This window comes from Sus scrofa, chromosome 6, assembly GCF_054392235.1.
Source record: "Sus scrofa isolate SSC_HxYL_T2T_F1_AM1 chromosome 6, Sscrofa_HxYL_maternal_Yorkshire_Landrace_v2.0, whole genome shotgun sequence".
In the NCBI taxonomy this organism is placed as follows: domain Eukaryota; kingdom Metazoa; phylum Chordata; class Mammalia; order Artiodactyla; family Suidae; genus Sus; species Sus scrofa.
In genome coordinates, this window is record NC_139388.1 from 2666469 (window position 1) to 2682948 (window position 16480).

Here is a 16480-nt window from a genome sequence, read left to right on the forward strand (position 1 = left end):
AGACCCTGCGGCGCGGGGGGAGATGGGGGCGGCCGCCTCCCGGGCGACGACGACGACGACGAGGAGCAGCCGCCGCCGCCGCCGCCGCGCACCGGCCGCCGCCGGGGACGGGCGCGGGCCAGGAGCCCGCCCGTGAGCGGGGGGCCCGAGGTCGCTCGCCGCCCCCGGCCGCCCCGGCCGCCCCGGGCCCCCCCGGCGCCCCGCGCGCGCCCGCCCGCCGGCCCCTGGCGGGGGTCTCGCCCGCGCCGCGCGCCCCCGTTCCCGTCCCCGGCCCGGGCCCCGGCCCCGGCGCGGCCCGCAGCGCCCGGCCGCCCTCGCCCTCGCCCGGCCGCGCCCCCCCCCGCCCCCGCCCGCGCCCCCGGCCCCGGCCTCGGCCCCGGGCGGCGGCCCCCGGCCCCGCGTGGCGGCGCGGCGCGGGCGGCAGCATGGTGGAGAAGCGCTGCCCGCTGCAGAGGGACGGCGTGTACCGCTGGTTCTCGGAGCTGCCGTCGCCGCAGCGCGTGGAGTTCCTGTGCGGCCTGCTGGACCTGTGCATCCCGCTCGAGCTGCGCTTCCTCGGCTCGTGCCTCGAGGACCTGGCCCGCAAGGACTACCACTCGCTGCGCGACTCAGAGATCAAGGCCAACAACCCGGCCGACCTGGGCAGTCTCACCAACCTGACGGACGAGGTGGTGCGCAGCAAGCTGCTGGTGTCGCTGGCGCTGCTGGGCTCGGAGCAGCGCGAGGCGGCGGGCGTGCTCTACCGCACGCTCACGCACATCGACTCCATCATCCACAACTACGGGCTGCAGCTCAACGAGGGCCGCACGGGCGATGAGTTCCTGCTGCTCTTCACCATGGCCTCCAACCACCCGGCCTTCAGCTTCCACCAGAAGCAGGTGCTGCGCCAGGAGCTCACGCAGATCCAGAGCAGCCTGAGCGGCGGCGGCGGCGGCAGTGGCGGCGGTGGCCCCGGGGGCAAGAGCGCGCTGCCCACCTGCCCGGCCTGCCACAAGGTGCGTGCCCGCGTCCCAAGCTTCCACCCAGCCAGCCATCTCCCGGCCGGCCCAGCCTCCCACCTCGCATGTCACTCGGTGCCCCGCGCCTCAACGCCTGTCCCCACCTCGCACGCTAAACGCGAACCCCGAGACCCCGCCGGGCACCCCGCGCCCCTTTGGGGCCCGTCGAGCCGGGGGAGGGGGCTCCGCGGTCGGGGGAAGAACGCCCCGGGCGTTCGCGGCCTGTCCGAGCCCTTGGTACACCTCTTCCGCTGGAAGCGAGATAAGGCCTTTGTCCCCTTAATCGGGCTCTTGGGCGACAGATAACCGTTACACATTGTGTCGCCTTGGTATTTCCAAATCTGGTGTTTATTATCGGAAAAGGAAGCTGCTAGCGAGCTGGAGATTAGAGGGCACTGAACCTTAGAAGACAGCGGCGGGGCGCCACGCGGGGACCCCCAAGGCCTAGATGCCCGTTTCCCCGGCAGGCTCGGGGCTGGTGTCAGGGGCGCGAGGCTGGGGTCGGCGTCGGCTGCAGACCGCCGTGTGCACGTGTGTCAGTGTGTGCGTGTGCATGAGTCCACGTGTGCTTGAATTAATATGCATTGTGGATGGATCTGTGTGTGTGCACGTATGTATGTATATTTTTACGAAGGTGTATGCATATCCGTGTTTATATTGTGTGTGTTTGAAAACCAGGCTACTAAAAAAACAAACCAAAAAACAACCCTCCCCCCCCCAAAAAAAACCAGGCTACTCTAACAGTCGGAAAAACAGGCTTGGAGCCTTCAATGCTTGTGAAACAGTTATTTCTCCATGACCCACCTTCCTTTGTAGAAACAAATCCCAGGCTGATTGGGAGTCAGACTGGGATTGAAAATCTGTTCCCAATTAAACAGGAAGTGCATAGTGGCCGTTCACTTAGAAATGTGAACTTTTGTCTGAATGTTCCCAAACTGTGTAAACACGAAGCGTTTGGGGCTCAAGCTTATTTTGCAGCCCCCTGGAAAAAGGATTTATCTTTGACCACGGGTGGTGTCTTGTTTGGGGTTTTTTTGGATTGACGCTGACTTTCCCTTGGAAGTACAAGATTGCAGCTGCACCAGTGCCTCAGCGCCTGTTGACAGTGTCTGGCTCCCCTGAATGAAAACTTCGATGGTCTCGTTTCCTAGTGGTGGTTTGTAAGCTTTCAGCCCTAGGTTGTGGTTTTTCTCTTTTAACGTCTTCCTTTAAGTCGTGGTTGTGGTACCTACGTTGGTTTTAATCTGTCGTGTCTTTTAAGTGTGTGTTCTCATCTCACCCTGAACCCCATGTGCACTGGGTGGGCAGAAAAAAATGTTCTTCCGGCTACAACAAAGGGACAGCAGGGGTCTTTGAAACGTGGTTGTCCGCAGGGAGCTCAGTAGGCTTTGGGGTGCTAGTGGAGTGTCCCCATTCACGGGGTTTCCGTCCCTCGGAGCCAGTTTCACGAGCTTTGTCTTCAGCTAGTGTCACTAAACTGAAGACCTCTGTGGCTGTCCCACCATCCGGACCAGCTTCTGAAGGGGATACTTTTGCATCCCTTCGTAAAAGCGGGAGGTGGTGCTGGTCTTGGCGGGGCAGTGAGCCGAAGCTGGAGCAGCTGTTGTTCGGGAGAGGGCCTTTTCTCCAGCCGGAAATCCCTTTGGTGAAAGGAAGGGGTGGGCCTCACCCCTGCGGGTCCTGGGTGGGAATGGGTCTGCTGGGTGACCTCTCCTGCTGTGTTTCCCCTTTGGAGAGAAGGCAGATTACCTGCCTCATGGGCTTGCCTGGGGGTCCTGTGCGGTGGCGCGTGACATGCCCAGCAGGTGTGCAGTGGGCGCTCCCTCCTCTGTCCAGTCCTCTGGTTCTTTAAAGAAGAGCCATAACTTGAGCAAGGCACACGGTTAGGGAGTGAAGTACTTCGGTCTCGGAGTGTCGGTGTTTTCTCAGTTGACTTTGGAAGGCACAGTTGCTTGGAGCTGACAGTTGATTGTGTTCATCCCTGGGAAATGGGGGGCGTCCGCCTGACCCTTCATAATGAGGTCACGATGAGTAACCTTGGGGCCAAGGCTCCCACGTTTCAGCGTCTCGCCCATCCCCTGTGCCCCTGCAAAGCTGAGCTCACTCAGGTTTAACTCTCTGTTGCTCTGCTGCCTGCAGGTTAAGGCCTGACCCTGATAGACCCTTTCTTGCTTGGAGGGGCAACTAGTGAAATCTAGCACTCCAGGCTTTTGTCTCCTCGGTATCTCTAAGTCTGATGTTTAGTGCCAGTGCTGAGAAAGCTCTGTTTGCATTTCTTTTGGAAGATGTTGTGTTTCCTTGTGAACTCTTCGGAGCTTAGAGACTTCGGGTTTATCTTTTAGAGAAAAAGTTGTTAATTGTTTTTTATTCTTTATCTAAAGGGATGCTTCTTTTCACTAAATCTTCTAATGTGGTTACTGTTTGCACTTGCTTCTTCAAAGTACCCCTCGTGCCAAGGGCCTGTGGCAGTTTGACCGTGGGAGGAAGGTGAAACAGACATTGCTGCTTTCGGAAAGGAAAGCTGCCTTGTGCTGGGAGCGGACAGGTACACAGCTGTGCCCTGCAGTTGCTGTTGGTTTGAACTTACGCCCCCTCCGTCCATTTTATTCGAATATAGAAAAAGTTTAAATTGATCTTTGGCAGTCTTTTCTTTGTGTAACTGAGAAAGTGCTGTGACCTAGGCTTGGTTTTTTTAAAATAATAGCTCTGATGAGTTTTAATTTGTGTATCATAAAGGTCCCCCCTCTGATGTGTGTAATGCCGTGGTTCAGACAGCCTCTTGCAGCCATCCGCAGTCTAATTCCTGAGTGTTTTGTCGCCCCGAAAGAAAGCTGTACCAGTTTGCAGTGCTCCCCCCGACCCTGCCACCGCCCGTCAGCTCTGTGCCTGTGGACCTGCCTGTTGTGGACATTGTGTGTGGTGGCTGGCTGCTGGCGCGGCACACTCTTCTCAGGCACCGCTCGCGTTAGGGCCGCCTGTGTCGCACCTCCCTCCAGTTGGGCTGAATCATTGCCGTCGTGTGCCTGGGCCGCGTTTGGTGCCCTCGTCGGGATGGCTGTGTGCGTTGTTTCCGCTGCCTGTGCTAGACTTGTTTCCTCCGTGGCTGGTAGGTTCTCAGCCCCTTGCACGCTGCTCACCCAGCCGTCTTTGGGGAGTTGCCAGCACCAGGCTCTCCGGAGGGCGCTGGCTCTCGGCGTCAGGAACCCTGGCGGTGGGTGCAGACCTGCAGGTCGCTCCCTGGCCTCCCAGAGCAACAGCCGTGACGTGAGGCAAAGGACACTCTGCTCTCAGGACTGAGGGTCAGCTCTGTGGGCTCGACGCCAGCGGGGAGCCACGAGTCCCTCCTGCCCTCGTGTTCCCGAATCCTGTGGCTGGGATCCCAACAGAACCACGTGGGGAGGTGTGGACACGGTGTAGTTAGGGCGCGTCGCGTGGGAGAGTGGCAGGCGGCGGCCCTCCTCCAGGGGCATCCAGGGCGCCGACTCTGGCGCTCTCGGCGCGGGGCGAGCAGGGCAGAAGCCGGGGTTGTACACCAAGGCTGGGAAGAAGCCTGCCGGGCATCTCCTGCCCAAGGCGCGCACAGCTGCCTCGCCGCCTCGCTTTTCAGAGCAGGTGAAGGGGTCGCGGCTGGGAGGCGAGACCCTGGCGGGTCTGTCCTGAGAGGTGGAGCTGGCTTCCTCTGCTGTCTCCTTGAACCCTGAGCCCTGGCCTGGGGCAGCCGGAAGGGGTCGCTGCTCCAGGAGGAGGGATTTGGAGTGGCTGCGGTTCGGCCCGAGGGGAGGCGAGCTGGGCCTGCAGCTCCCGGCTGCCGGACATGGCATCTTTCCCTGTTCCCCTGGCCAGGCTTCTCTTTTCCAGGGCCAAAGGCGGTCCTCCTTTGCGGCGAAGTGTATGATGTAGGAATTGAGGCGCCCCGGGGTGCAGTTTTGACTTCTTTCCTGTTGCTGTGCTGTCGCTGAAGACGGGAACCCAGGCACGTCCCCTGGAGTCGCAGGGCGGCTGCTGTTGTCCAGTGTGAGGCTGGGGGCGCGGCTGGGGGGCTCATGCCTGCCCGTTGCCCGCCCGCGTGTAAATCCAGGCTGGGTGCTGACAGGCGCTCATCTGCCTGTGCTTTCTTCAGCCCCACAGACCCCCGAGTTCCCCGTCCATGTGGTTCGGGAGGGTGGTTGTAGACGCGGGACTGTGCTGCCACCCCGCACGTCAGAACCGCACTCAGGTCCCACCCATGTGAGCCTGTGGCTTCAGCAGTTTCTGGAGTTCACTGGTGGCTTGGGCTTTATTTTACCCATTTTTTCCTCAGTCCTTGTACCTTCCTCCGTCTTTATTTACCTTCCTCTTTGATCGAGGATGTTTGGGATTGATGTATAATACATTTTTTTCCCAACAAGTTCACGTGTAGGTTTGCTGATTTCATAGGAAGCTAGATGGGACCTAAGCTGGTGCATTTTGCTTGTTTGCTAAATGGGTGACTGCTGACCTCCTTAGAGACTGTTAGGAAATCAGAAGGCAAATTGGGGCGCTCCTGTTGTGGCTTCGTGGAAACAAACCCGACTAGTATCCATGAGGACGCAGGTTTGATTCCTGGCCTCGCTCGGTGGGTTAAGGATCCAGTGTTGCCATGAGCTGTGGTGTAGGTTGCAGACGGGACTTGGATCCCGCGTTGCTGTGGCTCTGGTGCAGACCAGCAGCTGTAGCTCCAATTAGACCCCTAGACTGGGAACCTCCTTATGCCAAGGATGTGGCCCTAAAAAGCAAAAAAAGAAAAAGAAAAAGAAAAAAATATATATATTAAGTTTCTTTTTAAAAAGAAAGAGAAATTGGAAGTTCCCATAGTGGCGCAGTGGCTAACAAGTCCGACTAGGAACCAAGAGTTTGCGGGTCCAATCCCTGGCCTTGCTCAGTGGGTGAAGGATCCAGCATTGCCATGAGCTGTGGTGTAGGTTGCAGACACGGCTTGGATCCCGCATGGCTGTGGCTGTGGTGTAGGCCGGCGGCTACAGCTCCGATTGGACCCCTGTCCTGGGAACCTCCATGTGCTGCAGAAGCAGCCCAAGAAAAGACCTTAAGTAGATTATAGAAAAAAATCTTTTGGGTATCTTTTTTTTTTTTTTTTTTTTAACGCTACTAGAAACTACTTCTTAGAACACTGCTTCTCTAGTTGTGTAAGTGCTTTTGTCATTTACTGATTCGTTTATAGATGATTGAAGGGTTCCTGATGTTGGACTTTAACCTTGACACACACAAGTCAGAAATCAGTTTCCACAAGACGGTTTTTCTCCAGCCTCCGGAGGCGTTTTCTGTGGGCCTCCCGTCGAGGACGGCTGCTCTGGCGGTGGCAGCCCTGTGGCCCTGACACAAAGGAGGAGGCGTTTTCGAGAACTAGTAAAATGCGTGCTTAACTCTCCCTCGGCTTGCCTTGCTCCGGATTAGAAGGCCTAAAGTTATTTAAGGGGAAGAGAAGAGAATCCCTGCAATAAGGTCTTTGCAGTCCTGGCGCCTGCAGCCCCGTAAGGGACCAGGCAAGGGCGGAGTCCTGTCCCCGCAGGACGGACCGCCCTGCCGGGCTGGGGGGCGCAGGTTCCTCGGGCGGAGTCCCGAGCCCGCCCTCGCAGCGTCTGCACCCGTCCCGCCCCAGCCTCGCTCCAGTTGCGGGGCAGAGGCCTCCTTTCTGTCCCGCGGGCCGCTCCTCGGGCCTGTTCTGCGCCCATCTTTCTGGTTCCTCGGGGCCGCTGTTAGGTCGCAGGCCTGACCGTTGCCCTTTCGCGCGCTCCCCACCTCCCCAGGCCAACGTGTGACCTCCAGGGTTTCCCCGCGTGTCTGAATGTGTCCTTATGCCGTCCTTAAGAACACCCTCGACACGTCATTAAAAGCAAAGAGGCTCTCCCGTAGGTGCTGTTCTGTGCGCGCGCGCATGTGCCTGCCCGCGAGCACACACACCTGCACCTGCACCCACACCCGCACCCGGCGATGGAGAATACGGCCGGGCTCCGTGGAGTCGGTGTTGCTGTTCTGGGCCCAACCTTTAGCTGTTCCTCAGCCTCCTGGAACCTGGCTTTCGGCCCACCTCTTCAGCTAAGCAGTTTCTATTAAAGAGAACTCAGTAATCTTTTAAATTAACAAAATTTAGTAGACAGTAGGAAATAGAAAAAATGAAAAGCTGCAAAAGGATATTAGATAAAACAGCTCCTCTTCCCCTCCCCCCATGCAATCAGGGAAGACACAGGACATTTCAAGGTTCTGGCAAGTTCTTTTCCTTTACCTGGGTGCTGATACCTTTTATTTCACCTTTTTTTTTTTTTTAAGTTTTTTTTTACCCAAGAACCCATGCAGTTCTGTCCCATCTTTGTTCCTTGTAGAATCTTCCAGAGAGATTTCCTGTGTTAACAGATAAGAGGGAGCTCCCGTCATGGTGCAGCGGAAATGAACTGGACTAGCATCCATGAGGACACGGGTTCCATTCCTGGCCTTGCTCAGTGGGTTAAGGATCCGGCATTGCTGTGGGCCAGCAGCTGCAGCTCTGACTCAACCCCTAGCCTGGGAACCTCCAGATAATGGAGGTGCTACCCTAAAAAGACGAAGAAGAAAACAAATAGAAAACTGGTTCTCACTGCAGAACCAATCTGTCCTTGCTTATTATTATTTTTTTTTTTTTAAAGTAGCACCTGTGGCATGTGGAAGGTCCCAGGCTAGGGGTCAAATTGGAGCTGCAACTGCTGGCCTGCGGCACAGCCACAGCAACATGGGATCCAGCCTAGTTTGCAGCCTACACCACAGCTTGTGGCAATGCCAGATCCTTAACCCCAGTGAGTGGGGCCATGAATTGAACCCGCTTCATTGTGGACACCATGTCAGGCTCTTAACCTGCTGAGCCACAGTGGGAACTCCTCTTGGCATCTTGCTTTTCTTTTTGGGGGGGCTGTCCCCGTGGCATGTGGAAGTTCCTGGGCCATGGATCAAACCTGCGCTACAGCAGCAGCCTCGGGCACTACAGTGACAATACCAGATTCTTAACCCCTGAGCCACAGGGAACTCCTCTTGGCATCTTTTTTTTTATGATTTTTATTTTTTCCATTGTAACTTGTTGACAGTGTTCTGTCAGTTTTCTACCGTACAGCAGAGTGACCCAGTCACACAAAACACACATACATTCTTTCTCTCGCATTATCCTCCTGCATGCTTCACCGTAAGTGACTGAGTATTGTTCCCAGGGCTACACAGCGAGGTCTCGTTGCTTATCCATTCCAAATGCAGTAGTCTGCATCTGTTAACCGCGGACTCCCAGTCCCTCCCCGTGGCAACCGCAAGTCTGTTTTCCAAGTCCATGGGTTTCTTTTCTGTGGAAAGGTGCATTTGTGCCTTTTATTAGATTCCAGATGTAAGTGATAGCACATGGTATTTGTCTTTCTGACTTCATTTACCATGAAAGTCTCTAGTTCCATCCATGTGGCTGCAAATGGCACTTTTTTATGGCTGAGTAGTGTTCCATTGTGTATATATACCACATCTTCTTAGTCCATTCATCTGTCGATGGACATTTAGGTTGTTTCCATGTTTGGCTATTGTGAATAGTGCTGCAGTGAACGTATGGGTGCATGTGTCTTTTTCAAGGATAGTTTTGTATGGATAGATGCCCAAGAGTGGGATTGCTGGGTCATATGGTCGTTCTATATTTAGTTTTCTGAGTACCTCCATTCTGTTCTCCATAGTGGCTGTACCAGTTTACATTCCCACCAGCAGTGCAGGAGGGTTCCCTTTTCTCCACAGCCCCTCCAGCACTTGTTATTTGTGGATTTATTAATGATGGCCATTCTGACTGGTGTGAGGTGGTATCTCATGGTAGTTTTGATTTGCATTTCTCTAAATAATCTGTCATGTTGAACATTTTTTCATGTGCCTGTTAGCCGTCTGTATATCTTCTTTGGGTAAATGTCTATTCAGGTCTTTTGTCCATTTTTCTATTGGGTTGTTGGTTTTTTTGTTCTTGAATTGTATAGATTGTTGGTATGTTTTAGGGATTAAGCCCTTGTCAGTTGCATCATTTGAGACTGTTTTCTCCCATTCCATGGGTTGTCTTTTTGTTTTTGTATGGTTTCCATTGCTGTGCAGAAGCTTGTCAGTTTGATTAGGTCCCATTGTTTATTTTTGCTTTTATTTCTGTTGCCTTGAGAGACGGACCTGAGAAAACATTTGTGCGGTTGATGTCAGCGAATGTTTGGCCGATGCTCTCTTCTAGGAGTTGGATGGTGTCTTGTCGTAACGTTAAGTGTTTAAGCCATTTTGAGTTTATTTTTTGCGCGTGGTGTGAGGGTGTGTCCCAGTTTCATTGATTTACAAGCAGCTGTCCAGTTCTCGCAGCACCACTCGCTGAAAAGACTGTCTTTATCGCATTTTATGTTCTGGCCTCCTTTCTCGGTGAGTTGACTGTAGGTGTCATCTTTGCCGATGAGGCTGCCTCGTGTGTTCTACGCCTGCCCTGGGTGGCTCTGTAGATGGACACTTGGTTCCCATCTTACTGCGACCGCTCTGTCTCGTCCAAACCCCGTGTGTGTCATCGTCATGTGACAGACAGCATGTGTGGCCTTTCACACTCGGGTGTGTTTCCGCAGAGTAGAAATCTGGACGTGGGGTGGGTGGCCGGTCGGGTGGCCTGCCCCCGTGGGGTCCCCCCATCCCGTGGGAGCACCTGCTTGCGTACCTTGATGGGGCCCCAGCTCACTGCCGGTGACTGTCACACGCGCGGGTGGGAGATCCCGCCTTGCGCAGCGCCATGTACTGTCCAGTCCTCCGACCACTTGGGCATGTTTCAAGGGAGCCGTTTTGCTGATTTGGGGTTGAGCTCTGCAGACCCTTCGCCCCTCTGTGGGGTTGTTGATCTCTCTTGTTTTTTAGGAGCTCCTTACATTTCACGTTTTGTCTTTAGGCATTTGTTTTCCAGGTTTGGGGGTTTTTCCCCTTGCTTTTTGACTTTGCCCTGGAGTTTGGGTTTTTATATATGTGTGTGCATGTGTGCGTGGGTGTGTGTGTACACACACATACCATTTGTATCAGTCTCGTGAGGCTTTCCGGGTGTCGTGTTGTGATTAGACATTGTCCTCTGTTATGCACTGGACGTATGTCTGTACACACGTGTGGGTTCTGCTCACAGATGCGCCGTGCATCCTGCATCGTAGTCGTTCTCTGTGCTGCCTTCGTGTGCTTTCTCCTTTACGTCTCACAGGTCCATCTGGAATTGATTTGGAATCAGGTGCAAAGCTGCTTTTATGTTTTCCGCATGATACCGTAGCTGTCCCAGGGCCGTTTGCTGAATGGCGCGGCGTTTCCCTCTCCGAGTTGGAAGGCTGCCTGTCCCTGTGCCAGCGCTGCCCCTTTGTGTCGCACTTCACTTCCGGACGCCCCGTCCGTCCCGTCCACGTCTTTATCTCGCTGACCCCTTATTTGCCAGATTCACTGGATACAAGCCGGCCCTTATCTTACTCACCTCTCATTTGTTCTGCACATTCCCTGCTCAGCGGAATTGCCCAGGGGGCGGGTTTTTTGCATTGTTTTTTTTTAACCAACGCGGCCGCCAAGCTGCTGGGTGAAAGGCTGGGGGCGTGGCCGGCGCCGCGGACGCTCCTGCTTCTGACGGTGCCTTCTCCGTTTGTCTCCTGTGATCCTGCCCTTTTGAGGAGGTGCTGCTCAGACTTCCCTCTTGCTTCCTCCTCTCTCGTGACTTTATAATAACTGACGTGTTCAGCTGGGTTTCGGCCACCCTCTCTGATGAGTCCAGCGTCTCTGACCCGCTGGACTGAGCTACGGTCAGAGGCTCCAAAGAGCTCAGTACGTCCAGGGGCAGGTCTCTCTCTTCCCACCCTGCCTGGCACCTGGCCCTGAGCCCACGCCTTTGATGCAGGCGGCCATCCTAGCCCTCCGGCCCCCTGGTTACCTGGTTCACTGCTCTCCAGCCACACTGCCCCAGCCCAGGTCAGTGTCCCTCTGTCCCTCGCTCCCCCACCCCTCCCTCACACACGAGGCAAGATGATCACGTGTGGGACACGTCGTAAGTGGATTGGGGACGACTTATCGTGGAGTCAGGGCATTGATTAAAATAGTCTTCTGGGGGAGTTCCCCTGGTGGCTCAGCAGTAATGAACTAGCAGTAATGAACTCAGCAGTAATGAACTCAGCAAACCCTCCGTGAGCAGGCGGGTTTGATCCCTGGCCTCGATCAGTGGGTCGGGGATCCAGCCTTGCTGTGAGCCGTGGCGTAGGTCACAGACGCGGCTTGGATCCCGAGTAGCTGTGGCTGCAGCTCTGAGTGGACTCCTGGCCTGGGAACTTCCATAGACAGGGGCTGTGTCCTGGCATGTGTGAAAACCCAGGGGGAGGGATGCATTGGGTGTTTGTGCGAGGCTGTCCCATCGAGAACATTCAGAAGCTGGCGTGCCAGCGTTTCCACCGGGAGAGACCCCGAGCGTGATGGTGTGGCTTTCCGTTATCCCGTGGCAGAGCCACGCGTGCAGACAAGCACGCCAGAGCTGAGGGCTGGGCCTCTGGAGGGCTTGTCCTCCGTGGAGCTGTGCCTTTGGATCCGTTCTCCTCGGGAGGTGTTCGCAGCTCTAAAACTGATCCTGTTCCGCTAGTGTTTGCAGAATTGTACGTCGTGGTAATCTAGTGTGCTGTGGATTGGCCTAAACCCAACCGCTTTTATCATCCCAGTTGTTGGTTTGTTTCTTTATGCTTTAAACCTTGACGTCAGATTCATTATAAGAAGGGGCGCTTTATACATTATTTCCTAATTATTTGGGACTTTTCCATAAAAATCTCCGTAGAATTACTAGAAAGAAATTTTATCTTCAGTTTTCTTATGATTCACAGTGAGTCTAATTAAAAATATGTATATGTAGGAGCTACTTCAAGAAATAGTATTAGGCCAAACTAGAAAAAATAGCTGTTTGAAAAGGAGGGTGAATTAATTTATGGAGAAGAAGAACAGTCCCTTCTCCCGCCATTTTTGGGCATTTTAGTAAAATTTCAAAGCTCGGGAATAATGCTAACAACCGAGCTGTGCTAAAGTTGATGAAGCTGACGAGATAATTTGAGAATGCTGGGTGTTGACACTGAGCGGGAAGCCCTGCGCGGTGTGTGCTCGACCAGGACGCGATGGAGTACTAACGCGCTGATCAGGGCGGCCCCAGGGGGCTTGGCGGGTTGAGGATCCGGCGTTGTCACCGCCGCGCCCTCGTCGCTCTTGTGGCACGGGTTTGATCCCTGCCGGAACTTCACATGCCATGGGCATGAGCAAAACAAAGAAGGCAAAACCCCAGCTGTTCTGAACACGGCGTTTACTTCCCTGTGGGCCTGGACTCTGCTCCCGCCTCCCGCCAGAGTACCTTTCTTATGCAGGGACCTGGCGGGGAGGGAACCCTGCAAAGTCTGAAACCACCTCTCTGGGTGGGTTTTTCCTTAGTAAGGACTGGTTGGACGCCCACGAAGCACTGTGCGGGGAGTACTTGTGTTGGGCGGGCTGTGGCCACTCAGAAGGCCGTTTCCCTGCCGAGTGATGCGGGGTGGGCAGAGGGCAGGCTGTCCGCAGGAGCAGGAGCCTGTGACCGCGCTGCCCATTTATTCAGGGTGGTTCCTGTGTGTGAACGTGGGCTTCGCAACGACCCTGAGCTCTGCTTGTCCTGTTTGAGCAGTTTCAGCATCAAGGAGTCGGAAGGGCTGAAGGATGAGTCCCTTCAAAGGGGGCAGTACTAAGTGGCTGCTTTTATCCTGTGAAACCAAAGTTATGGTAACGTTTTCTTCATTCAAACTTAGAGGAAGAGTTTCTGTCGTGGTGCAGCGGAAGCGAACCCCACTAGGAACCATGAGGCTGTGGGTTCAATCCTTGGCCTCGCTCAGGGGGTTAAGGATCTGGCGATGCCATCAGCTGTGGTGTGGCTCGAAGATGAGGCTTGGATCTGGGGTTGCTGTGGCTGTGGTGTAGGCTGGTGGCTGTGGCTCCGATTGGACCTCTAGCCTGTGAATTTCCATGTGCCGCGGGTGCAGCCCTAAAAAAAAAAAAAAAAAAAAAAGTAAATGAAAGTGAGGAAAAACCTGAAGGCTGTGCAATGAGAAGGGCAGGGGCTGAGCTCTGTGGCTCAAGGAGTTGGATGTGGACGTGTGGGCAGCTGTGGGGCTGTGGGCGCCCTGCCGCCCCTGGGCTCTGACTCCTCCCCAGCCTTTGCTCTGTGAGGTCATTCCTGTCGCAGCACCCCCCCCCCCCCAAGGATTCCTTCTTCTCCATTCAGTGAGCTTTAGTTGGTAACCCGCAGCACGCAGCTCAGTGTACGTGCAGGTTAAAGGTGAAATTTACATTCAGTGAACTGCACGCTTTTTCCCTGTTTTAACAATTTAAAAAAAAATTGCAGTGTGGTTGGTTTAGGATACTGCATCACCAGCAGGGAGCGCCTCTGGTTTCTCCTCGCTACAGGTCGCTCGTGTCGCTAAGGCCTCGTCTTGCCTCCGCATCCCCGCGCCTTGAGTGATCCTCGGTGGCACATCGTAACCGCTCCGTCAGTGTTGGTGAATTAGCGACTGAGGGGCTGAGTGGGTAATAGGGTGCGTGTGAAAGAACAGCAGCAGCAGCCGAATCCTGCGTTAGTGTCAGGTGTACAGCAACCTGATCCAGGCGTGTGCGTGATCCAGGCGTGTGCGTGTGTTCTTTTCCACTGCAGGGTGTTATACGGGATATTAGGTGTCGTTTCCTGCCATATACGTAGGACCTTGTTGTTTATTTTACAGGTAATAGCGTGTATATTTTAGTAAAACTCTTAATTTATGTCTTTTCACCTCCTAATCCACTTTGGTAACTGCACGTTTATTTTCTATGTCTATGGGTCTGTTTCTGTTTTGTGAGTAAATTTGTTTGTATCTTTTTTTTTTTTTCCGTCTTTCGTCTTTTTAGGGCTGCACCAGCTGCACATGGAGGTTCCCAGGCCAGGGGTCGAGTTGGAGCTGTAGCTGCCAGCCAACACCACAGCCACAGCAACGTGGGATCCGAGCCAGTCTGTGACCTACACCACAGCTCACGGCAACGCCGGATCCTTAACCTGCTGAGCAAGGCCAGGGATGGAACCCACAACCTCATGGTTCCTAGTCCGATTCTGTTTCCACTGAGCCACGATGGCAACTCCGTTTGTATCATTTTTTTAGTGATGATTTGTAAATAAGTAATATCGTCTGATATTTGTCTTCCTCAGCCTTCACTTAGTGTGATTATCCCTAGGTCCATCCGTACTGCTGCAAAGGGCGTGATTTTGTTCTTTTTCGTGGCTGAGTAATTGTCCATTGTGCTTGGGGACCACATGTTGATCCACTCCTCTGTCGCTGGGCGTTTAGGTGGCTTCCATGTCTTGGCAGTTGTAAAGAGTGCTGCTGTGAGCAGAGGCCGTGCTTGTATCCTGTTGAATTATGAATTTTTCTGGATATATGCCCGGCAGTGGGATTGCAGGATCACATGGCAACTCTGTACTTAGATTTTTAAGGGACCTCCATACTGCTTCCCGTAGTGGCTGCACCAGGTGACGTTCCCACCAGCAGAGTAGGAGGGTTCCCTTTTCCCCACACCCTCTCCAGCATTTATTGTGTGTAGACTTTTTGATGACGGCCATGCTGGCCGGTGTCACGTGGCCCCTTAGGGTGGTTTTAATTGGCATTTCTCTAGTCATTAGTGATGCTGAGCATCTTTTCATATGCTTTTTAGCCACTTCTTTGTCTTCTTTGGAGAAAAGTGTCTCTAGGTCTTCTGCCAATTTTTGGACTGAGATGTTATGGTTTTTTGATACTGAGTTGTATGAGCTGAATATATATTTTGAAAATTCTTATTGGTCACATCATTTCAAATATTTTCTCCCATTCTATAGGTTGTCTTGTGTTGTGGTGGTGGTTATTTATGATTTCCTTTGCTGTGCAAAAGCTTTTAAGTTTAATCACATCTCATTTGTTTATTTTTAGTTTTATTTCTATTCCTCTAGGAGGTGGATCCAAAAAAATATTGCTGGAGTTGCTATTGTGGCTCAGCAGGTTAAGAACCCAACATAGTGTTCCCGAGGATACAGGTTTGATCCCTGCCCTCGCTGAAGGATCTGGCATTGCCACAGGCTGTCCTGTAGGCTGCAGATGCGGCTCAGATCTGGTGTGGCTGTGGCTGTGGCTGTGGTGTAGGCCGGCAGCTGCAGCTCCAATTCAACCCCTAGTCTGGGAACTTGGGTATGCCACAGGCACAACCCTAAAAATCATAAACAAATAAATAAACCCAAAACATATTGCTATGATTTTTGTCAAAGTGTGTTTTGGGAGTTCGTGCTGTGACGCAGCAGGATCAGTGGCATTTCCTCAGCACTGGGACACAGGTTCCATCCTCGACCTGGCACAGTGGGTTAAAGACCTGGCATTGCCACAGCTGCAGCTTGGGTTGCAACTGTGGCTGAGATCTCTTCCTGGGCCTGAGAACTCCATGTGCCATGGGGCAGCCAAAAAGAAAAAGAAAAAAAAATGTGTTCTGCCTGTGTTTTCCTCCAGGAGTTTTATAGTATCCAGTTTTACATTTAGGTCTTCAAGCCATTTTGAGTTAATTTCCATGTGGTGTTTTGCAGGTTCTGTCCAGTTTTCCCAGCATCGCTTATTGACAAAATAGTCTCCTCCATTGTACATTCTTGCCTCCTTTGTGGAAGGTTAATTGTCCATAGGTGTGGCTTTGTTTCTGGGCTGTCTATGCTGTTCCACGGATCTCTGTGGTGTTCTCTGGCCGAGACCATGCTGTTTTGATGACTGTAGCCTTGTAGTATAGTCTGAAGTCAGGGAGCCTGGTTCTTCCAGCTCCATTCTTTGTTCTCAAGATTGTTTTGGCTATTGCAGATCTTTTGTGTTTCCATACGAATTTAAAAATTTTCTGTGTTCGATCTGTAGATTGCCTTGGGTAGTGTAGTCATTTTGACAGTGTTGATTCTTACAATCCAGGAGCACAGTTTATCTTTCCATCTGTTTGTGTCTTCTTTGATTTCCTTCATCAGTGTCTAGCAGTTTTCAGAGTGTGGGTCTTTTGCTTCCTTACTAGATTTATTCCTAGATATTTTATTCTTTTTGACGCAGTGGTAGATGAGATTGTGTCCTTAATTTTTCCTGCTGATCTTTCCTTGTTAAACGAGCTCTAGCAGTGTTCTGGTGGCATCTTGAGGATTTTCTGTGTGTAGCATCGTGTCCTCTGCACACAGCGATGGTGTTACTTCTTTTCCAGTTTGGATTCCTTCTTTTTGTTTTCTTGTCTGGTGGCTCTGGCTAGGACTTCCAAAACTATGTCGAATAAAAGTAATGGGCGTGAGCGTCCTTGTCTGCTCCCTGGTTGTAGATGAAATGCTCTCAGCTCTTCACCCTCGGGCTCGTCCTTCGCTGTGGGTTTGCCACATACGGCCCTTGTCGTGTGCAGGTGGAGTCCCTCTGTCCCCGCTTTCTGAAGGGTTT

At 53.2% G+C, this 16480-nt stretch overlaps 1 protein-coding gene and 1 long non-coding RNA gene across 7 annotated transcripts in view; one reads left to right on the forward strand and one right to left on the reverse strand.

Moving 5' to 3' along the window:
* Nucleotides 1-16480, reverse strand: part of LOC146402146 (uncharacterized) — a 345416-nt gene that overhangs the window by 237831 nt on the left and 91105 nt on the right. The window lies entirely within an intron of this gene.
* ZCCHC14 (zinc finger CCHC-type containing 14) overlaps nucleotides 1-16480 on the forward strand; it is a 73175-nt gene that overhangs the window by 4076 nt on the left and 52619 nt on the right. For 2 of the 6 annotated variants that reach the window (XM_084959263.1, XM_084959264.1), the window contains exon 1: nucleotides 731-995. The exons of 1 other annotated variant lie outside the window; for it this stretch is intronic. Coding sequence is in view for 3 of the 5 variants with exons in the window: in XM_003126814.6 (XP_003126862.4) it covers nucleotides 426-995 (570 nt within the window). In the remaining 2 variants the exon portion in view is untranslated. Of the gene's footprint in view, nucleotides 1-25; nucleotides 996-16480 lie in introns of those variants that run through there. 3 more of the 6 variants (XM_003126814.6, XM_084959261.1, XM_005664297.3) reach the window with 3 other exon arrangements.